At 47.0% G+C, this 22,634-nt stretch overlaps 1 protein-coding gene across 4 annotated transcripts in view; it reads left to right on the top strand.

The window, feature by feature from the left end:
- The window catches only part of ITSN1 (intersectin 1), a 3,188,156-nt gene that overhangs the window by 713,726 nt on the left and 2,451,796 nt on the right, over nt 1-22,634 (top strand). For all 4 annotated transcript variants that reach the window (XM_069636218.1, XM_069636217.1, XM_069636220.1 and 1 more), the window contains exon 9: nt 8,948-9,048. In XM_069636218.1, the coding sequence (XP_069492319.1) occupies nt 8,948-9,048 (101 nt within the window). The remainder of the gene's footprint in view (nt 1-8,947; nt 9,049-22,634) is intronic.

The raw sequence follows: 22,634 nt of genomic DNA, 5'->3' as shown, positions 1-22,634 counted from the left end.
TCAGAGGAAGAAGACTCGTCCAGCAGAAGATCTTCTCTTGTCGTCGGGAAAGTGGTGAGGTAGTTGCAGCAGGGCTTCACCGGTGGTGTTGTTGCAGATGGCTCAGCTTCTTCCCTCTTCGGATTCTTTGGTCCTGTGGCGACTTCTGAAGTTCAAATCCCAAAGGCCCTGCTTTTATGCAGAAAAACCCCCATTCAAAAGCCTATCTGTCACTCAAACATGCTAAGTGGTGAGCCGGGCGGCTCACCACTGGGCCAATCGGAACGGAGTGCGACATGCGTTGCTAAGGCAACGCAGTCCAGGGTGCCAATTCCCCTCCCCACCCATCCTGTGGAGCCCAGACAGAGTGGCACCATTTGGAGGGCTTCTGTGGAGAAGCCCGCCAAAAAGTGGAACAAAGGACTCGACCTTGGTCAGAGTTACAGAGACGGACACAAACGCCATTTTAGAAAAGAGTTCTGTCAAAAAGACCCAACCGTGAATTTAATATTAAATAAATAAACCGGCGGTATCTTTAACATAGCACCAAAAAGTGGTGCGTTTAAAATCAATGGGAAAATCCCATAGAGAATATTCCGGTGGAATATTTCGGGTAGTAACCACTGCCACCAGCCAGAAACTCGACAAGGGGTGACTGGACAGGGCCCCCTTGAAAACAGGCCCAGGGGCAATATAATTAACCCCTTCCAGTACTTCCACAATATGATGGTTTGTACTGGTTATGTTCATAATTTGAGACTAGAAAAGGCAATGGTGACTTTACATGCCCTGGTAGACAGTAGTCAGTCCCAGGGTATGGAGTCTGTTTGGGGGTCACTATGACACCCCTGTGTTACTGCACTGAGGGTGCTGTGTAACACATACACAAACAACAGATGAATTGCAGAAAGAATTCATGCCAGTGACACCAATGAAAGAACATTTTTTTTTAAAGGTTTAGGAAAGCAAAGATCAGATGTCTCGGGGGAGAGAATTCCACAACTTCAGAGCAAGAACTGAAAAGGAGCAACCACCAGCTTAGCCTCTGTGAAATCTTGGAATTTCATACTAGATTTGCGAGCAAGAACGTAGGGCTATAGAGGGTGCATAACGTTGAAGTCGAAGAAAGGATGGACCAGATTGTTGAACTGCGTGGTGCAAAATACACAAGATCTTAGTCAATTTGTCTTTTAATCAGAAGCCAGTGCAGCTGGCAAAGTAAAGAGATTGTATGTGCAAGCCTAGGTGCTAAACGTGGTAAAAGGTGCTAGGGGCTAAATAGGCAGCAGAATTTTGCAAAACCTGAAGGCGGTGGATCAAATCTCCTTGTCCGAAATAGATACCATTGCAGTAATCCAGGGAACCCGTAGTTGAGGCTGTGACCACTGCACAACGCAGATGCTAAGGAAGGAAAGGCAGAATCTTACTTAGAAGTTGGAGAAAACCAGAATTGATGACATTGGCAATCTGCACTTCTCTAGAACCCGTGGGTAACAGTTTCACACCCAGGCCCTTGACCGAGACACTTGATGTCAGGCACGGGCCAAAGACCTTGGACCAGAAGTCGGTATTCCAGAAATCCGTCTTCTCTCTGTTCTCTCCATTAAGCTTCAGGCAATTTCCCGACATCCAATTGCCAATAGATGCTAAACAGGCTCTGTTTATCAGAAGGATCAGAAACCGGGAAGTTTTGACGTAAAATTAGGTGGCATCGGCAGAAGCATAAAAACATGCACCATGGGACATAAAATCTGCTAGAGGAAGGTAATAAATATTGAAAAGAGACAAAGAACAACTCTGAGAGACACCACAAGCAGTAGACACTGACGCTGAGTGAAATGGGAATAGGGACACGGTTTGTGATCGATCTGACAGAAAAGAATATCAGGAATGAGCGGGACCAACAATACTTGCCGATTCCAGGTGTCAACGGAGGATTTGATGATCAATCGTATTCAAAGATTCAGAGAGGCTATGTAGAATCAGAATTCCAACCTTGCTGCGATCTTGGAGCAGAGCCATAGCATCCAGAATAGAGATCTAACTCCAAATACTGTGGAAAGTGAGGAGTGACAATGATTTCCATAAGCTTCATTAAGTGAAATAGGCTGTTAATTGCCTAAAAAAGATTAACAAAGCACTTTCATGAATAGAGAAATTGAATTGAATGGAAATGACTGGAGAAGGAGAAAATCAACTGGATCAAGTGGAGATGAATATTTGAGTTTGCCCAATGCTGAAGCAACAGCCTTGTCTGAAACACTGCCTAGTACACTCAAATACTCAACTTAAACTATTGAACCATCGTAAAACAAGACGGCAACAATCCTGCAGCGCATCAAACCTCGCCCTACTCGAAGAACTCGGTTACATGCAGTCTGGTCACTGCTGCCACAGCAAGCTACTACCAAAACACCATAGCCAAGTCAACAATAAAAACTGGTCCCCCTTCAAAGCCATAAAGCAATACACACACCGTACCGCACTCCATCGAGAAATCATCCACCATCAACTTTCTCCATCCGGTTTGGCACAATCCACCAACACGCACACCAACCCTACAACGGTACAGCCCAGTACACATTCCATCTCATAAAACCACAACTACCTGGACAACTTTCAAGACACTCATTATGGAAGACCACACTGCCACCTTAGCATCACTCAAGGACACATCGTACACGCGACATTCTCCATGCCGCAGTACTAGACTCTTCTGACTGAAGCACTCGTTCCATACCTGAAAATTGTGAGCAGCCAGGACTGAAATGCAGACACAGAGGACTCATATTTTAGCTAAACACTTTTATTGAAATGCAAAAGGGGTTGGAAAATGCCTCTGTCCCTACTCTGAGGTATTTTTCTACCTATTACCAAACTAAGGGTCTGTCTGTTAAGATGTCTAAAGCAAAATGTCCTGTCCAAAGTACCATTCTGGCCATCACATTCTAACAAAAAAGCGTAATGTCTTTGGCCTCGTAAGTGCACAAATGTTCAAGTTCAAAAGAAAAGGTTTAACTCCAACATAAAAGTTCCCAATGAATAAGGTTCGCAGTTCCAGGGGTGGTTCCCTTTCCGTATGATTCCTCTTCACTGTGCTTTACACTTTTATAGACCTCAGTTTCTTTGAGTTTCTCTTGTTCACCAAAATAACTGGTGTGCAAAACAACTAGGCTGTTAGTATTGAAATCATAAAGAAGAGAAGAAACCTGACCGAGTACACCAGGTATCCTACCAAGATTAAAACGGTCGCTGCCTATTCCTGATATATCCTCATCAGGACTTCCTCAGATGATGTACCATTCACACTGTTCAACTTGACTTTGCCTGGTATACTCTCCTGCCAGCGCTTTCTCATATGAACACACTTGTAATTGTTATAGCTTCCCGATGTTTACGATGTGAGGCATTATCCTTCTCTCCCCTTGACTTCACAGGCTTTGCTTCCCCAAGTTTGTACTGTGGGTCCCAGTCCTTCAGTCTAGGGTTTTGTTATACTGTCACAGTGCGTTGGTGTCCCATCCCTTTCCTTGGGCTCATTGGCTTTCTCTTTATGGCTTCTCTGCGTCTTCAGTGAGCATCTGCACTCTGGATGGTTCCTCAGCCTCTGCCGCCTTCAGGAAGCATGAATTCCTTCCTTGCGCTCTGCTTACCGCAAACCTCTCCAAAGCACTTTGCTCACCGGGCTGTCCTCTTGCACTGTGTCGCTGTCTGGACTCCTGCACCACTACCGGTATTTTGCTCTGCCGTGAGCTGGAGAACTCCTCTTGCTTTCAGCTGCACTTCCCCATTTTTGGGGGGGCCACAGCGGTTCCCTGGGTTCCCCCAGCGCTCCCCAGGCTGTTGGGGTGCAATGATTCCCCCTTCCATCCTCTGGAACAGCAGTCCAAGGTCCTTTCTACAACAAGCGATTCCTGCAGCCAGGTCCTTGAGGGAGGGCCACTCACACTGCCTGAGGCTTTCCTTGCTTTTATACTGGCTCTGGCCAACAGGATTTTGGAAAAGACTAGACCGCTGAATGTTCTTGCATGTAATCCCCATTCCTCTTCTCCCTAATCACAGTACTGATCTTAGAACTCCCTCGTGAGCCTTTGGGGATCTTCCTTGTCACAGTATTGGTAAAGTGATCTTCATTCAGGATACTCCTATTCTTACACGTCCCAGTACTTTTTCAGGGAATAAATGGTAGGATAAGTATCCATGAGTCCGTTAGTGAAGGGATGGTTTTTAGGGTTGTACAAAGGGGTTTTGAGGTCCATTTACTGGCATGTCTGTCTCACCTGATGTCGTGTCACTCCCTTGAGGGTTGCCTCCCCCATGTAATCCTCCCCCATATAGCCACCGTCGGGGCCAGGATCAGGTAGCGGCTGCTGTCCCCTGGCAACATGGGAGAGGTCACCGCTGGTAAGGGAGTGATGACACAATTGGATTAATCACAATTGTCAACTCCCTAACTCAAGGTACCTTCGACCCTCAAGTACAGACAAATCCTCCAGCTTCTGAAAAAACCAACACTGGACCCTGAAGACTTTAGCACTTACTGCCTCCTCACCCATCTTAGCTTCTTAGCTAAGGTCCTGAGAAAGCAGCCACGCAACTCCTCCAACACATAAAAGCCAACAACCTCCCTCAGTCCTACCAATCTGCCATCCGACCCAGATGCAGCACAGAATCGGTTACCATAAAGGTGATCAATCGTGCCTTTAAAGTCCTCTGATGGCCATAGTTGCCTCCTGGTTCTCCTTGATCTCGCTGCAGCATTTGACACAGTAGACCACCAGACACTGGCATTCAATCTACATCACTGAATGGGGGAATCCGTGAGATCGTGCTCATCTGGTTCAAATTCTGCCTTGGTAAATGCCACCTGTTTGTGCAACTAGATTCCTCCAGATCACCAACTCTACTCATCCCATGTGGAGTCCTGCAAGGTTCCATCCACTCCCCTGTAATCTTCAATCTTGACATGGATCTACTTGGTACCCTCCTCGCTCCACACCAATATGAAGATGGCAGCTCTGCCTCAAGTTATCTTCCTTTTAAGACATCACAATCTCAAAGCCCATCTCGCAATGAACCAGTTGTGGATGTCGTCTGCTTACCTGGCGCTCAACACTTCCAAGACTGAATTCCTACTGCTTACCAACAAAACCGAACACCTCGACACCCAGACCTGTCTCTTTGAACCTCAAGGGCTTCTCACCACAGCTGACCACCTGCACCAAGTCCCTTGGGTTCGACAGCGATGGGCACCTTCAAACCGCACACAGCAAGGAAGACACAAATCGATCAGTGCCAATTTTCTCTCCTGCAGAAAATAAAGCCCATCATCTCAGAAAACATTTCAAATTTGTCCATGCCTTGGTCCTGTCCCACCTGGATGGTGGCAATGCCCTTTAGGAACTCTGAGGTGTGTCCTGCATGCTGCAGCACAACTCATCAAAGTGCTTTGCTAATTCAGCCACATCACCCTGACCCTCAAAGAACTGCACTTACTTGCGCTGCAAGGCAGTATAATCTTCAGCTCCTGCTGCAGGATTTTCAAGGTGGTTGTCCTGAAGTCCCAAGCTACCTCAATTGGAAGCTAAGCATCTCTGGAGGCCTACAATCCACCAGAAGTAAACACATCTGCAAACCTGAACTCCTCTGGTGCTGAAAGGAAAGAACCAGACGACCAGCCTTCTGTCTACAGGTTCCTCCCCATCAACATCACACTTGTCCCCCCCTTGCTAAGAAGCTCAAGACATTCCTGTTAAAGAAATAGCTCTTCCTTAACACTTAGGTGCACACATCCACGCCCCACCTTACCAAAGACTGAGTGATCTGCCGCCCACTGTTTACTCGCCTGTTTTGTTGTAGATCCCTTGCTGCCAAATGGCCCACCTACCCCATCCCTGGTAGCTCCCCATTCAACTGTTTATCTGCTTCCCTCACTGGATTTGTCCCAAACTATGATTGTAAAGCACTCTGCTACTTCCTGAATGCAATCATAATCCTTCTTCCTATAGATTCCTTATTGCCCTCCCAACCTGTGCTTCTTGACGGGTAACTCCTACATCTTATGATATGCTTTTTCTCAGCTGGTCATGAGTCGTGGCTTGATCCATGTGTACTGGCCCCAAAGTCACTCCCATCATCGGAGCGCAACAGCACAACGCAGTGCTAAGATGCAGCGTCTGGTTGCTGCAACTTTGCGGACAGCTGGATAAAGTATAAGCCAAGTAATCTGTGGGACGTAGGAACAATCTGTAAAACAAAGTTACTATGAAGTATGTAATTTGTTAGATACCGTAATGTCTAGTCTACTCCTAGTTTAGTCGCCCTTTGCCCAATACACCCTCCACCTTCCCTGCTGAGTGTCTTCCGTTGGTTATGGCCTAGTTGTGTGGGAAGGGATTGGTGGGGTGTGACCAGGTCCGGCACCTGGATGTGTTGTGAACCGCATTGAGGGGCTATTTTTAATAGATTTATTTCTGTTGATAAATGGCTCTGGTTCCATCCCTCTAGCAGAGTATGCAGGAAGTACAGTAGTCACTACATTGGAGTAATTTCCTTACTACTTGTCTGCCGCTGAAGACTGGTTGCGCATGAGAGGAAATCTCCTCTCCAGCTGACCATACGCATCAGCCAATGTTAATAGCAACAAAGTGGAAGGCATTAAACAGCCTTCTTTTCTTTTTTACCCTAGTGCAACAATTCTTTTTTACCCTAGTGCAACAATTCCTTTTCCAGGGAGAAACCGTTTCTCTGGTGGAGCCTGATCGTTGACGGGCTAGCTGATGCTTCAGTAGTAGTGATTATTATGGTCCTTTAGACCTAGTAATGGGCTGGTGCCTCGGGATACTGAGACCACTGGCACAAATGTCTAAAGAGCCACTATCAGAGTTCACTCTGAAGTCTCAGGTTTCTACTGTGCAACAGCCTGAGGGAGCTTGTGAGCATGTGGCTGCCCAAAAGTCTCCTCACACAATTAGACAAACAAGGTTGATGGTAAACCATGCCCATGTGCGAGCAGATGTCAGTTTGACTAGTGATTTGGCCCAAGCCATGTTTTATAGTCAAACCTTCAAACTAATCCTCCCCGTGGGTAGCGCAGAGGCCTACTGTTTGATGAGGTTGACCCGTTGGTGTGCTGGGGCTTTTTTGCTAAGAAATTTGACCACACCAAGATATTTTAAGGGTTTTATCAGGAGGTTCTGTCTAGGCGATATCCCAACAGCTTCCCCTCAGCCCCCTAAGCCTGAGAATCCAATTATACTCTAAAATACGCCAAGGTCCCTAATAGATACGAAAAGCAGGGAAAAGTACTTAAACAAGTCTTATTGTAGGCCAAATAGTTTGCACATGAATGCCTAACAATAAATCAACATTTACATTTAGTGTGTAGTAAGAGAGAACACAATGTTCTGTAACCGTGTGACATCCATTTATTCAAATGCAAAAGAACAAATGTAAAGGACCATAGCAATAAACAAAAACACGGATTACATATTTAAAACAAATGGCAATCTAGGCCAATTTACAGAAATTCGATCACAGAAAGCAAATCTATAAAGTGCAATGGTGCATTGTGACGTGTAATTTGAGCAAAAGGTGCATATCTAATTTCACTTTGCGTGGGTGGAACATGGCACAAATGGTGTGTAATCACATGGATGGCACTACCAAAGGGCCAGTTGTGGCTCTGGCTCCCTCCATCTCGGCTTCAAAACCACCTTTGTAGAATTTTCCACATCAGAATAGGTCCCAGCCTCCGCTTCAGGGTCAGGATAATCCGGTTTCTCAGGCAGTGCTCTTACATAACGCTATGTATCTGTGGGCGGGGTAGTGATTATATGAACGGGCGAAGGCGATGAGTAGGAGTAGCGAAACGTTGGAGGGATGATGGATTGGAGGTAGGGTTATGTGAAGGGACTGGTAGTAAGGGTAGTGGAATAGAGGCGATTGGGCATAAATGATCTAGCCTGATTAAAACCTGGCAAGCAATTTTCCAACCTCCTGGTAGATCACCAACTTGTGCTTAGCGTAGGGAAAGATGGGAAGTCCTGGAGGGATGCAAGATGCCCTACCTTTTGGGAAGCCATTTTTAGTAAATTTAAGATCTTAGACCAGGGTTAACATTTCAAATTATTGAAGGGCTATGGAAGCTTGGGTTAGGGAGGTTGTTTGTGGCCAGACGAGTGAGATGCTGCCCCAAAAATATAATTGAAGCCCTCGAACTGTCTGAAAGACTGTATTGTCTGTGAGGCCATCACTGAAGTGCCCTCCATTCCCGATGTTTTGCCATCGTCTGACCTCCCCATGATCTGGAGTATCCAGTCAGTGATGCTGGGTTGATTACTTTGTCAACTAATTATGATTTTCTCCATTTAAGTATTCACATTTTTACAATAGCTATGATAAGTTGTTTATTAAATGTTCATTCAGTGAATGTTTTTCCCTAGAAAGCCTTGATACCAACCTGCAATTCTCTAATGTATTTCTGCACTCGAAGATCTTTCAGGAATTGTATTCTTACTTCGGGAGTTTACTTATGTTCACAATTTGTTTATATGAAATGTTATTTATTTGGTTCTGATTATCCAGAGAAAGAAATAGTCTATCTTCAGTTTCTATCCAGTTTTCGGATTCCTGTTGTACTTAGTAATCCAGCTATCATTCCAGAATTGATTCCTTTAAAGCATAGCCATCTCAATATTTTGAGTTGGTCAGAACAATATACTTGGCAATTTCCTTTCAGTTCCTTGCCGAGTCTCTTAACATGTTTACTTATTTTTTTAATGGAGATGTGTAAATTTGAGAGGGCATCTTTGAAGTCCCCGTATGATGAATATCATTGTATAAGATGCAGGGAGCTTTCATGTTGTTGAAAGGAATATTAGTTATGTGATATTTACCATTGTTAAACATTTGTGGTTTGAAAGTAGTCCCCTGCCTGCCATATAACCATTTTATACTTTCCTTCTAGTGCACCTCCACTGGCAGATTGGGCAGTTCCCCAGTCATCAAGATTAAAATATAGACAACTGTTCAATAGCCATGACAAAACAATGAGCGGACATCTAACAGGTATGTCAAGATTTGCCAAAACTGAAATTTTGTAAGATACCTGGTTTTCATCCTTGTACTTAAGCACATAGGAGTTTATTAGATCTAGAAATGTGGGGGAGGATCGGAAGAACAAAGGCATTCAGTGAGTAGAAGGGTATTTGGAAAGCAGTTGAGAATGAGATATGGATGGAATATCGGTGGGCATTTATTGACCTTTGTATGCTAGTGGTGTTGCTTTTAAGTCCTATTGGGCCCAAAGAACATTAAGGGTGCATTCGACCATGAGAAACTTGAAAGCTTTCCCAGTGATTGCCGTAATTTTAGAGCGTATTACACAGTGGATAGCCTACTTAGGCATAATTGCACAAGCCACACCATGGCCATGAGTTTCGCCCCCTTGCGCTTTATCATGGCTGAACCATAAGTATAGGATTGACCAATATAGAGTCATAGGCACGGACATCCTTAGGATCATTGTTTTGGCGAGATCTGACACACTAATCTTTGGAGTTTGTGGTTTATCAAGGAGCCTGTTTTCATTACTATTGGTCCTGGCATTTGACTTTTGAACTCATTAAGGGGGTTTGGCACATGTGTGCTTTCGCCACTGAGCTGGTTTGGTGCACAGGAATTTATTGTAGAATATGCAGACTACTACAAGTCTTCACCACTATACTGATTATTAGTCTGGTATAGTCAGTCCTATACTTATGGTTCAGCCTTGGTAAAGATGAAGGGTGGGCGAAACTCATGGCCATGGAGTCTGCTGTGCAATTATGCCTATGTAGGCTATAAACTGTGTAATATGCTCTTGGCACCATGAATTCAACTCAATGTACTTTGATATTTGATTAATGGCCATGTCTTTAGATATTGTGCATATAGCACAATAGTTTGTTTGCCAAAATAATTGACTTTTCATTTGAGTTCATTTGTGTTCATATCATTGTTGATTTCATTAAAGGTAGACACCTATCTAATGACACCTTTCGAATGGATGGATTGTGTCCTCCAGCGTATTCCTCATCTTTAACATGTAATGAACAGCTTCGACAAACATTTTTTGCCAGAGTGCGCCCTGAGGTTATAAGTAGCACGTTGGCCCGGTTTCCCTTTTTCGCAAACATGTTTGTTTCGTGAGACAACTCTGCGCGCCTCGCACTTGTCAAGGATATTCTCTATTGTTTTTTCGAAAACTGTCTTCATCATCTACACCGTTGACACTTCAGTCCGGTTTCAAAAAATGTAAAGACTGCGGCTCGAAGATGTCCATTGCCGACCCTCATAGTCTATGGTGCCTCGCTCCACTCATCGTCTTCTTTGAAGAGATTGAATAGAAAGCACCGCCCGTCGCTTTCTTCGTCACTGTTACCCCGAGAGGGTGGCAAGCCCGTCCAAAATATCTACACCCGCAGAATGGGACGCTTTCCGTGTGGAAATGCTGAAAATGTTTGAAAAGTAAGGTCCTGCTCCGACTGAGCCTTCTTTGGAACCCGGAAAGGAGAGGTATTGGCCTAAAACGTGTGCAACCTTGAGCCCGAGTAAACAGCATGATCCTCATTGTGAGCCCTCGAGGCCTTGTTCGAAAAAAAATCGAAGGATCGCTCGACATGGGGAGAGATCAAAGTTGTCAACGCCTTCGAAGTCCTCTGCGCTGATGACCATCGGGTCCTAGACCCTTATTAAGCCATTGACGACACTATCAACGCAGAGATCATCAACGCCAGCTGTGCCGTTTTTGCCAGCTCAGCCACCAGTGCCTAGTGACTCTCCGAAAAAGGCACTGACTAAGACAGTCGACGCCTCTGGGCTCTAAACCAGAGAAGATGTATACTGCTTTTCCAAAAAAGGATTTTTTTAAGTCCCTAACTTCCATTTTTGAGGAAGAAGAGTGTTCAGATGAATAGGATGCCCCTTTTGGACTTCAGTACGGTACACCAAATGTGCCTGAATGCCTCATTTCAGAGGAGAGTAAAATGCAAGATCTTTATGACAATTTGCACAATGCTAGTGGCATTGACACCTCTCCTGAGTTGGAGTTCGGCAAGCCAGAACCTGACTCCTCGTACAGATCACTCATGTCTAAGGCTTTTCAAATACTTGGGTTGGTGTAGACCTCCAGCCCCATATGATCAGGATGATCTAACCGACGTTCTGGACAAGGGTCTGCCTACTGATCCGGTTTTATCTTTCCATGTGGCACTTCAAAAGGTTCCATGTCATGTCATTTCATCGCCTGTAATTTCATCGCCTGTCATTTTAATGTGCACATTCCATCGAAAATGCTCATCTATGTTTGTTTTTTGAGGGGGTTGGGGGGGCAAACCCCACTCCCACTTATTTTTGCTATTGCCTACCCGCCCAAACCCTTATCTGCCCTTGACCACTCCCCCCAACCCCCCCAAAAAAATTTGATGAGTACATTCGATGGAATGTACATGTTAAAATGACTGGGGATGAACATGCAGGCGATGAAAGGATGTCATACCCTTCAAAAAAGGGTGGTCAGGAATTGAGTAACGACCCCGGCTACCTGTCAAAACACCCCATTCTTGAGAGTCTGGTGATCCAGGCAACTACGGCTACCTCAAAACAGGCAGCGTACCCTACCATCCTTCCTGATGGGGACGATAAGCCCGTAGATGGATGGCAGAGAAAGGGATTTTCTGCAGGGCGCATGGCATTAAAATCTGCCAACTCCACTTGTGCCCTTGCAAAATCTTCGTATAGACTGTGGGAGTGTATTTCTATGGCGGCAGAGCATATTCCCGAAAGGGACAGCTTCTTAGCTATTAACGACAGCAAGGAAGCCATGTGTGATTGTATTCTGCAGATAGCATCAGCAGGTCCATGGTTACTAGCACCTGATGCACAGATTTGTGTGGTTGTGAAAGTCTGGTTTTGCACCGGATGTGCAGGCTCGAATTCTCAGCATGCCATTTGATGGGTCTCATCTTTTTGGCAGCAAGGCTGACTAGAGCCTTGAAGTTGCAGACCTCGAATGCGGCAGCCAAATCTTTAGGTGCTGCTTTTAAGCAACCTCAGCCTTTTTGTCCTAGCAGACAACCTTGGAGGGGTAGATCTTTTCGCTACGATTACTCATTTGGAAGGACGAGATGAATGACCAGTCAAAGAGGCAAACAAACATGTCCTTGTGGTGGACGAGGTTAGAGGTGCCAAGTCAGCTCAAGCAGCAGCCTCTTTACCATCAGCCTCTGCAACAGCTGCTTCAACACCGCTCTGAGGGCTTGAGTCGCAACCCACCATTTGGGGGGGGTAGTGGGCAGGGGGGGCAGATCATCTGGAAGAATGGCAAGACATCACTTCAGATGCTTGGGCTCTGGAAACAATGGCCCACGGTTACTGCCTTCAGTTTATAAAAAAAAAGCGCCTCAGGGGAGGCGTGGCTAGGCAGCACGCCATGCGGCTGTGCTTCCCGTGCGCTCCGCTGTAAGGTGCCCAAACCGGGTGATTTTAGCACCTTTAAAATGGAAATTTCAGCCTGATTTCTTCCTTCAGAGACGCATGAATAGCCACGGATGCGGCAGACAAACTCGGGGACAAAATCGGATTGCATGGAGCTTGGTAGCGTAATGCGATCGGCAGCTGCGAGGAGGGTAATGGCGGTGAGCGCCATCTGAGGAAAGCTACAAGTCAAGGGAGCTGGTCCCGCCGCCCGCGGTCTGTGACGTTCTCCTGAGGACGACATGGGGACTCTACACGTGGTGAGTCTCCCCGCCGCCTCTGTCGTGAGCTTGGGGAAAGAGCAGCGCAGCGGTCCGCCGGGACCAAGAGCCTTTTCCGTGAGGACCCCGGAGGAGGAGGAGGGGGGGGGGGGCAGTGCCGTGGGCGGGTGCTGCTTGGCGGTTAACTGGAAGCAGAGCGGCCCGATCGCGGAGGAGACCATCGCTGGGTGCCGAGACACTGGAGCTCTGTGGGAGTGAGCAGGAGCGGGCTTGGTACACTGCTCGGCTGGACCCGTGGTGCGACCCCACCCTTGAGAGCCCGTTCTTGACAGCCCTTGACGGCGCGTGGGCCCAGGCCTCCCTCTGAATCGGTCAGGGGAGAGGCGGGAGGCCAGCAGAGTATCTGGGGAGCCGATCTAGGTGGGGGCTCTGCATCGCCGGAGCCTGCTGTACAGCGCCGCCCTTTGGAGTTCGCTCGGGGCGGCGCACATGATATGCTCTGAACCCTGGGGTATGCTGGTACGGCGAGGAAGACGCGGATGCACCCGGTCCTTTTCCTAAGGACCAAGATGGCGGGGTGCGCGGGTGCCATGAAGGGGAGACCTCGACACCCGCTGCATGCCTGAACGTCCACGAGCTGGAGACCCACCGGGAGCGGCATTACTGAACCCAGGTGAGTGAAATACTGCCCTGGGGGGTGGTGGGGGGAAGGGGAAGAGACGAATCCCTAATCAATACTGACACTGCTACAACCCCAGGGGTCTCTTTAAACTTTCCAGGAGCCCGGAATAAATATCATCCATACTGTCCGCCCACTCTGCAGACTTTGGCCCTACTCACTTGGCGCCCCACATTCCTCCAATTGCAGTGGGAGCAGACGTAATGGACCTCAGCACCAGCTCAAGGAATGCCCAAAGCAGGGGAAAAAAGAAGGGACCCGGCATACAAGCTTATTGGACACCACAATCTGTGGACACAGCCTCCACACACGAGTATGGCCGAGATCCACCCAGTACCATCTCCAACTCTGGCCCAAAACATGGCGCTGTCCAGGGAGGAATTAGAGCGAATGCTCAGATCATTCAAACAAGATATCACACAAGAGATTAAAGAGATCAAGACCTCCAAAGAGACTCTGGCTCAATCCCTCGCTGACCTTACTTCCCACCTCAGCGGGATGGAATCCAGGGTCAACGACCTGGCAAACACAGTATGCGAACAATCCCATAACAATGAGGTCCTAACAGAAAGAGTGAAGATCATTGAGGAGCAGTTGGAGGACATATGGGCAAAGCAGGCTGATTTGGAAAATAGATCAAGACTAAATAATATACGCCTCTGCGGTGTCCCCCGACAGATCTCTGACCAAGGAATAACTGAATATGTGGAGGCTTTGTTCAGATCCCTGCTTGAACTTTCGCCAAGTGAAGATCTACAATTAGACATAACCCACCAGGTTTATTCATCGGCCCAACTTAGAAGGAATCTGTTGCCGGACGTGCTTACCCGAATACACTTTTTCCGCCAGAAAGAAGCGATCATGGCGCCAGCCAGGGCCTCGGACACGATAGATTTCCAAGGAATGAAGATCCAACTCTTCCGGGACCTGGCCCCCTACACGTTAGCATGTAGACAGCGCCTACAAATGGTAACCGCTTGGCTGAGAGCCCAGAAAATCCGCTATCATTGGGGATTCCCTTGCAAGTTGATTTTCAACTTCCAAAGCCAACACTACATAATCTCCTCCAAAGAAGAGGTGAGAGCTTTGATATCAGGGACACCGGATAACGGAGTTGAATCTACATGCTCAGGATACGGATGGGCCCACTCCGCACCCCTTGCCGGAACCTGGAAGAGGGATAATTCAGCAGTGGCACCGATCTGCTGCAAACTCGAGTCAGGATCCTGATCCAGAGAGGGCAGCCTCTGCCCCGGAGGGGACAACCATCCTCTCATTAGGACAACAGGATGACTGGGCAGCCACCTGACCTGTTTGTACTGCATTAAACGTTTATTTCTGCAAGGGCACGATTTCCTGAGGGTCTTCGTAATGTCACTCTTGCTTCACGGCCAAAATGGACCCCAGGTTGCCAAATAGAGGCTCTTGTCCCCTGAAGATGTTCCTCTTCTTTCCTTGCTGGATGTTTTCAGGGACTGTTGGGGAGAATTCTCCTTCTAGGACTAATTTCCCTCACCTAGTGAGTCCGCCAGCAGCTTTGCTGGATTTCTGGAGTTTATTTTTTTTTCCACCTGGTAAGAGTGTACATCCTTTTACCACTCATGTGTTTTGGCCTATGTGTTTTTACTCATTGTGTGATCTTGGGCACTGGAGCACACCACTCCAGGTGCCCCTGTTCTTGTATGGGTTACGAAGCACCTTTAGTGTAGTATCCCAGGGATGTCTCTAAGACTTCCCTCTGACTCCATTTTGCTGGGGCTGACTACTGTCCCCCAGAGAAAGGTAAAGTTGCCATTTACTTTACATAGTCATTTTTACCACAGACCAGTACACCCCATCTTACATGGAGTACTGGAAAGGGCCAATCTGTACCCCTTTTCTGTCGGTACCTCCCTGAGCATTGTTTCGCTCTTTTAACATTTAGACTTGGCTGGTGGCAGTGGTATCTACCCTAACATTTCGACCGTAATTCTATTAGATAAACGTGGTACTGTTCTTGGATATTATATTAGCCTCGAACATAAACCCGCTTGACCAAATCGGCTTTCTTTTGGCTCCGGTTGGGTTTATTCGCCATTTCTTTTTGTTAAAGTCCTTCTTGTGTTTTACTTTGCGCGGCAAACTAGGTTCTCCTTCTTTGTTCACCGTCTTTTGGCGGGCTTCTGCAGAGAAGCCCTCCTCTTGGCGCCTGGGTGACTAGGTAGACAATGTGGGGAAGGGGTGTAGTCACCCCCTGCACAGGGTAACCTAGGAAACCCAAGCCGCACTTTGCCATGGTTGGCTGAGGTGGTTGTCCCTGCTGGACAACCCCCCTGCTGCGTGATCGACAGCCAGGCTGTGTGAATGGGGGTTTTGCGCATAAAAGGCAGGTCTCTTGGGCTAGAGGTCAGTCGCCTCTGGAACTACAAGGAACCGATGAGAAGTGGAGAGAACGGCGGCTGCAGCAACTACCCCATCCCAGTGAAGCCCTGCTGCAGTCCCGAGCTATCTTCCCTTCAACGACTAAGAGGAGATCCAGTGCGGAGTCGTCTTCCCTTGAGCCTGGTGGGGATAACCAGCTCATCTTCTTCAGCCAGAGATCTCCGCCATGGTCGAAATTGCTGCACACTGCTGTAGTGGTCCGGATAGCCACCTGCTGAGCCTCTCCTGTTTTTAAGGAGCACACCTTTTTCGTTGTTGCTACTTCCGGATTCATCCCTGTGTGGTGCAGACCCCCTTCAGACATCCTCCTTCACAACGAAGCTCCAGGAATCGTGGGTCTGCGGGAAACCAATAGGAACTACTGCCAGGGCACCAGCTGCATCATGGGAATAAGGTACTGTGCTCGTCCTAGTCTTCCCTCCTTCTTATAACTTTTGCTTCCAAACATTGACAATATCCAAGTACTTTTGGGCTACGCTGAATCGTGAACTGTAACGGTGTGATCTTCGGCACAGGTCTCCGGTGTCACTTAAACCTGGCTCCGACCCTTTGACTTTTGAACTCCTGTTTCTGAGTGTGTCTCGATACTGTCTGCCTAACCTAAATATTGCCTGTGATTTTTTTTGCCTCCAACTCCCTCTGGGTATCTCACTTGCTAAGTGTGCTTTTGCCCCGGTAGCATTGTCACGGATACGCGTTTGAGTAGACAGAACTGTCAAAAAGTGATCGCAACCGTATCCGCGGTATCTTGTTTTGTTCATAACACCAGTTCATTCAAACACAGGGTACTTACCTTGAGATGTACTGTACAAAGTGAATTGGTTAGTTGTAGTATATTTAACATGTGGTTTTTGTTTTAAAGTTTAATAGAGGTGTTGTGTTTATAACTGATGGTTTAAAAATAAATGTACTTACATTTTTTACCTGAAACCTGGAGTCAGTGTTTGCTTGAGTCACAGTAATTGTGGTCCCTTATCTCTGCTGCTGCTCATATACTCTTGAGATAAGCCTGGCTGCTCTGCTACTGCTACCATTATAACTTAGTAGTACAGGCTTGTACCAAAGGTAAACTTGTATTGCCACCTGCGGTCTTAATTGTGTGTAGTGGTCCCTAAGGGCACTGCACAGGATTCTGCCTAATAGGGACCCCTTATCCTTAACCTTGTGCCGAGGGATAGAGGAGAAAATGATCTGTTCTAACACAATTTAGCAAGTTATGCAAGCCCCTACCACTATCGCATGCTCTGTCTGGCGTTAGAAATTTCCACTTGATAATCGGCTTGGGCACCTGAGTGGATAGCACCCGATAGACTCAACACTTGGTTAAAGTTAACTCTGGTTGTAGAAATAGTATTCTCTGAGATGGAAACGATTTTGCTATTCTACCTAATTTTATTAGCATTTTGATTATTATTTTGCTTTTGAGTATAACCAAAAGCCTTTTAGTTGGTATCTTTACCTCTCTCTCCGGGGACCTCCCACATGCCATAGTACAATGAAATCGCTGGGTAGACACCTCCCCCTTGATCTTCTGTGGGGAGGCCATGGGAAGGGAAGATACTTACCCGGGGCAAACAGCTGGGAGGTTTTGGACTCACATCCATATTACGATATTACCAGGCAACACAAATTGCACCAATCTTGAGCTGGACCAATCTGGCCGAATCCCCCCTCCCCCCTGACCCTCCCCACTCCGCCCCCCCCCCCCCCCAAGTGGCAGGACGTCGCAAAGCTGTTCTCTGGAACGCCTCTTTCTCATCTTCCCTTCCTCCCGCGTGAAGCGCGCGCCTCCTGAGGCCCCTCCTCCCAACAACAAGGGCAACTCTCCGTTGCTGGGATAGACAGTATAAACTAAAGGGACTTTCACCAGGTCTGGGACCGCTCTCACCAATTACACAGAACCCGGCCTTCACCCCTGGGCTCCAGGCTAACTTACCGAAACTGGGTAAAAGAAGGGCCCCTGAGATTGCATGAGCTATACGATAATAATACCCTACTCACTTTTGTCCAATGTAAAGAAAAGTTTAGCCTCCCCGAAACTGAGAGATTTGAATGCATCCAATTACGGCACTGGATTACCAACCCGACCATTAAAAAGGCAGCCACTAGATCCCCCTTGGGCCTAGAGTTAACGGTCATGGAAGGCCAACGTTCACATAGAATAGCAACCTGCTATCGCCTCTTGGAAAACGTCCCGGAAGATGAGAAACTCCCCTATATGGTGGCATTGGAGCGAGAACTAGGAATAGAGAGACCTCCCCCCCCCCCCCGAAACATGGCAAAGAATCTGGGATAGGGCGCAAAAGTCTTCCAGATGCACGTCGGTGAAGGAATGTGCTCTTAAGATCTGTTTTCGTTGGTACTTCTCACCGCAGAGGCTCCATGCGATAAACCCGGAATACCCGGATTTGTGTTGGCACGGCTGCGGGGCAAAGGGGGACCTAGCTCACCTGTGGTGGCAATGTCCAGTCATCTAAACTTTCTGGCTCGAAATCAGGTCAAAGATTAGAGACATATGCGGGATTTTACTCCCTATGGACCCACTAGTAATGCTGTTAGGGGACCCCCCAGACGATGGATCTTACCCCCGCTCTGGTCCCACTGCCCGACTGATCACTCAACTACTTATGGCCACCCGCCTTACAAGAGCCCGATTTTGAAAAAGTATAGGGCCTCCACATAGCATATTGGTGGGTAAAAGTCTGGGAACTCTTGGGGATAGACAAACTAACAGAGGCAATAGAAGGTCCGACACCCAAACATATGGGGCCCATTCTTAGACCACGTGGCAGAAAAAGCATAGGTTTTTACAACGAAACTGATTAAATACCTTTGCCAGCCCTAATATGCAATTGACACTTAGAATGTAATTATCAAATGCTCATACACTAATGAGGGATGCAGCCCGCCACAGGGCTCCTAGAAGAATTGTTGGTAACCCTGGAGAGAGAAAATGTTTAATTTCTTTTTTTTTTTTTGTTTATCTTCTTTTCTCCGTTTCTTGAGTTCTACCGGTCATTTTACGAAATCTTATACATTTGATGAATTCTAAATGTTAAAATGAAATGTTGATGTTTCCTTAACAAACTAATTGTTATAACTGCAGTGACAAACTACGAACTTTATATTCTCACAAATGCTGCCGAAATCGATGTAACTGATTAATTACAATTGATTCCGATCTAGACCATTGCTACAGTCGTGAGATTAATTATATCACTATTTGCAATGATATATGATGAATTTTGTGTGTAATCAACATTTCAATAAAACGATTTTGACAAAAAAGCCTCAGACCAATCCACCAGAGAAACACTGAGGATCTCCCTGCTGGAGAAAGGCGCTGTAGAATTGGTGCCTGTAGCGGTGAGGAACAAGGGGTTGGTATTCCCCATATTTTCTGATTCCCAAAAAGGACCGAGGACTGAGATCCATCTTGGACTTGAGATACTTGAACAAGTTCCTCAGGAATGACCAATTCAAGATGGTCACTCCTTCTCAGATCCTTCAGGCCCTCCAACTCCAGGATTGGTTGGCGTTATTGGACCTTCAGGATGCTTATTTTCACGTGCCAATCCAACTCAAGCACCGGAAATACTTGAGGTTCGCTGTTGGCATTTCGCACTTTCAATTTCGAGTCCTGCCATTCGGGTAGACCTCTGTCCCAAGGGTTTTCATCAAACTGATGGTGGTGGCAGCGAGTCTCGGGAGAAGGCAGATTCACATCTACCCCTTCCTAGACGATAGGCTGATCAGGGCGCGTTCTACCGAACAAGCCCTGCATCATCTCAACGATACCTGCCACACACTTCACAGACTGGGCTTTTCCCCACAATTACAAGAAGTCCCATATGACAACTTCCCCAAAGCTCCAATACATCGAAGCTGTGATGGATACATCCTTGGGAATGAGCTCACCACCCGCGGTGAGGGCTCAAGACATTCTTCAGATGGTACCAAAATTAGAGTGCCCAGAGTCTTCCGGCCTTTGACTTTTTGAGGTTGGTCGGCCTTATGGCGGCCTGCATTTTTCTGGTGCCACAGGCCCGCCTGAGAATGAGATTCCTTCAATGGGCTCTCCGAACACAGTGGTCCCAATTCTCAGGAAAGATGTCGGACTGACTTCAGATTCCAACCAGCGACTCACAGAATCTGCTCTGGTGGGCCTGCGAGGAAAATATTCTGAAGGGAGAACACAAACCCTTTTGGCACTCATGGCTGGAGAGAACTGCAGTGACAGACGCCTCACTCACGTGGTGGGTAGCTCACGCCAACAATCTGAAAATCAGTGGTCGTTGGTCTCCATCGGAGTCCAAACTACACATCGATCTTTTGGAGCTGAGGGTAATCGGACTAGCGCTGAAGGCTTTCCTCCCCTCAGTCTGGGGAAAATAATTCCTGATTATGACGGACAACACAGTGGCCATGCACTACCTCAACAAGAGCGGCGGCATAGGGTCACTACCACTGTGCAGAGAGGCAATGCAGCTTTGGTACTGGGCAATTCAAGAAGGAATCTCCCTATCGGCATTTCACCTAGCTGGAGAGAACTTGGCGGCAGACTCTCTGAACAGGCAGGGCACAGTATCCCATGAGTAAGAACTAGCTCAGGAAGTCCTTCAAGAGATCTTCACCCTTTGAGGAACCCCTCAAGTGGATCTGTTCACGACCAGTGTCAACCGGAAGTGCGAGCAGTATAGAGGAGCTGTAGGAGACACGTTCATGGTAGATTGGGAATTCCCACTACTGTACGCGTTTCCTCCTGTCCTGTCATTCCTCATTTAATGAGGTTGAGAAGTTTCAGGACACACATCCTAATTGCCGCGGATTGGGCCAGGAGGACGTGGTACCTGAACATTCTGGACATGTCCATCTGTCCTCTGATGCGTCTTCCACAGAGAGAGGTCCTTCTCTTGCGAGAGGCGGGTCGGGTTCTCTATCCAGAAGTCAAGACTCAACCTTCACGCTTAGTTTGTGAAAGGCTGAGATGCAAGGATTGGGACCTCCCGGATGACGTAATGGAGGTGCTGCTTTTGGCCAGAAGACCAGCAACAAAATATCTGTACCGTTGCCATTGGAATATGTTTTGCGACTGGTGCAGAGAAAAGAATGTTTATCCTTTTCAGTGTACAATCCTTTTTGCTTTCATTAGCACATAAGTGTCAGGTTGGCACCATTAAGAGCTATTTAGCAGTGCTCTAAATCCTTAAGCTCTCATCAGAACAATGCTCCTATTTCAAGATCCCATTGGTGACTCAATTTCTAAAAGGGCTTACAAATGTGCTCCTGCCATCTCCTTTTCACGTTCTAGGTTTGGGACCTCGGCCTGGTTTTGAAATTTCTGATGTGTTGTGTGCTCCATTTGAAACTTTGCACACGTCTGTTAAGGTTGTTAACCTTTAAAACAATACTATTCGTTGCTATAACATCACCCCATAGAGTGAGCGAATTGCAGGCTGTTTCTTCCAAGGAGGACAAGGTTGTGTTAAGGGTAAAACCCTCCTTCTTGCCTAAGGTAGTTTCGGACTTTCATTTAAGTCAGAAGATTGTGCTAACCGCCTTCTATCCTCCACATCATCCTAGTAAGGAAGAGGAAAGTCTCCATAGGTTGGACCCTAGGAGAGCGTTAAGCTTTTACATTTCCAGAATGTCAAAATTGAGTGGACGACCAGCTCTTTATAGGGTATTCAGGTCACAAGCTAGGCCAGGCTGTTTCCAACCAGACCTTGTCTAGATGGATCCTCCTCACCATATCAGAATGCTACAGACTGACAGGCAAAGATCCTCCTGAGGGCTTATGAGCACATTCCACCAGAGGCATGGCTACATCGACAGCCCTTCAAAGGGGTGTCCCTATTAAGAACATCTGTGATGCTGCTATGTGGTCATCAATACACACTTTTACAAAGCATTATTCTCTGGATACTTCCCATGCTCAAGATGTCGCTTTTGGTAAGGCAGTACTTTACTCTGCCCTTTAAAATTCTTAATAGATAAGTTCTTCACCCTCCTCAAATCATGGATACTGCTTTGGGAGTCTGCCAAAGATGAGGAATACATTGGAGGACACAATCCATTCGAAGAACAAGTTACTTACCAACTGGTAACGTTCTTTCAACTGGATGTTCCTCCAACGTATTACTCGTCGCCCTCCCAACCTACCCCTCTGTAGAATTTCCCATGCTATTACAGCTTTCGTTCCACCAAGGCAGAGTACTGTCATGCCCGTTTATGGGCATTTCTCCAGCAAGGGGTCTGGCATGGATTCACATGATCATGAATATTTCGTGTCATCCGGCTGGGAATCCTCAGTAAATAAAAAGTCAGTTGCAGTTTTGTTTCTGAACTGTCTTTCTTAGTAGTAACCAATCACTGGTCTCTGGGTCATACTGCCCTCCCCCTAAGCCCCTCCCCTGGCAGCCATCCTCAGATTTTTACCACACGTTTGGGAGTCCTTGTGCTATAGCTCTCGAGCTTTTACTGCATTTTGCGATTTTATTTGAAGAGTTTAATCTCATTTTTTCGGTCAGTCGAGCCTCAAGCTATGGTGATCAGCTGGGACCTGTTTCGGAATTTTCTACGCCCCTCAAGGGAGAAGTTCTCGTTGAGTTAGGCTTTTGGAGGATTCCAGAAGACCTTAAGGCCTACCCAGTGGACATGGCCCAGGACAAAGGAAACTCGATGCCCGGATCCAAGCTGTTCAGGAACTGCCCTGGATGCGGATTGCAGAATGTCTTCAAGGAGGACGAGCATTCTAGATGCCTCTACTGCGTGCACGAAGACAAAACGCACGTGGAGAAGGACTGTGTGTTTTGCAA

Source organism: Ambystoma mexicanum, chromosome 7p, assembly GCF_040938575.1.
Source record: "Ambystoma mexicanum isolate Mex_15411 chromosome 7p, UKY_AmexF1_1, whole genome shotgun sequence".
Classification (NCBI taxonomy): domain Eukaryota; kingdom Metazoa; phylum Chordata; class Amphibia; order Caudata; family Ambystomatidae; genus Ambystoma; species Ambystoma mexicanum.
The sequence above is the reverse complement of the archived record's forward strand: the minus strand, read 5'-3'. Positions and strand labels throughout refer to the sequence as shown.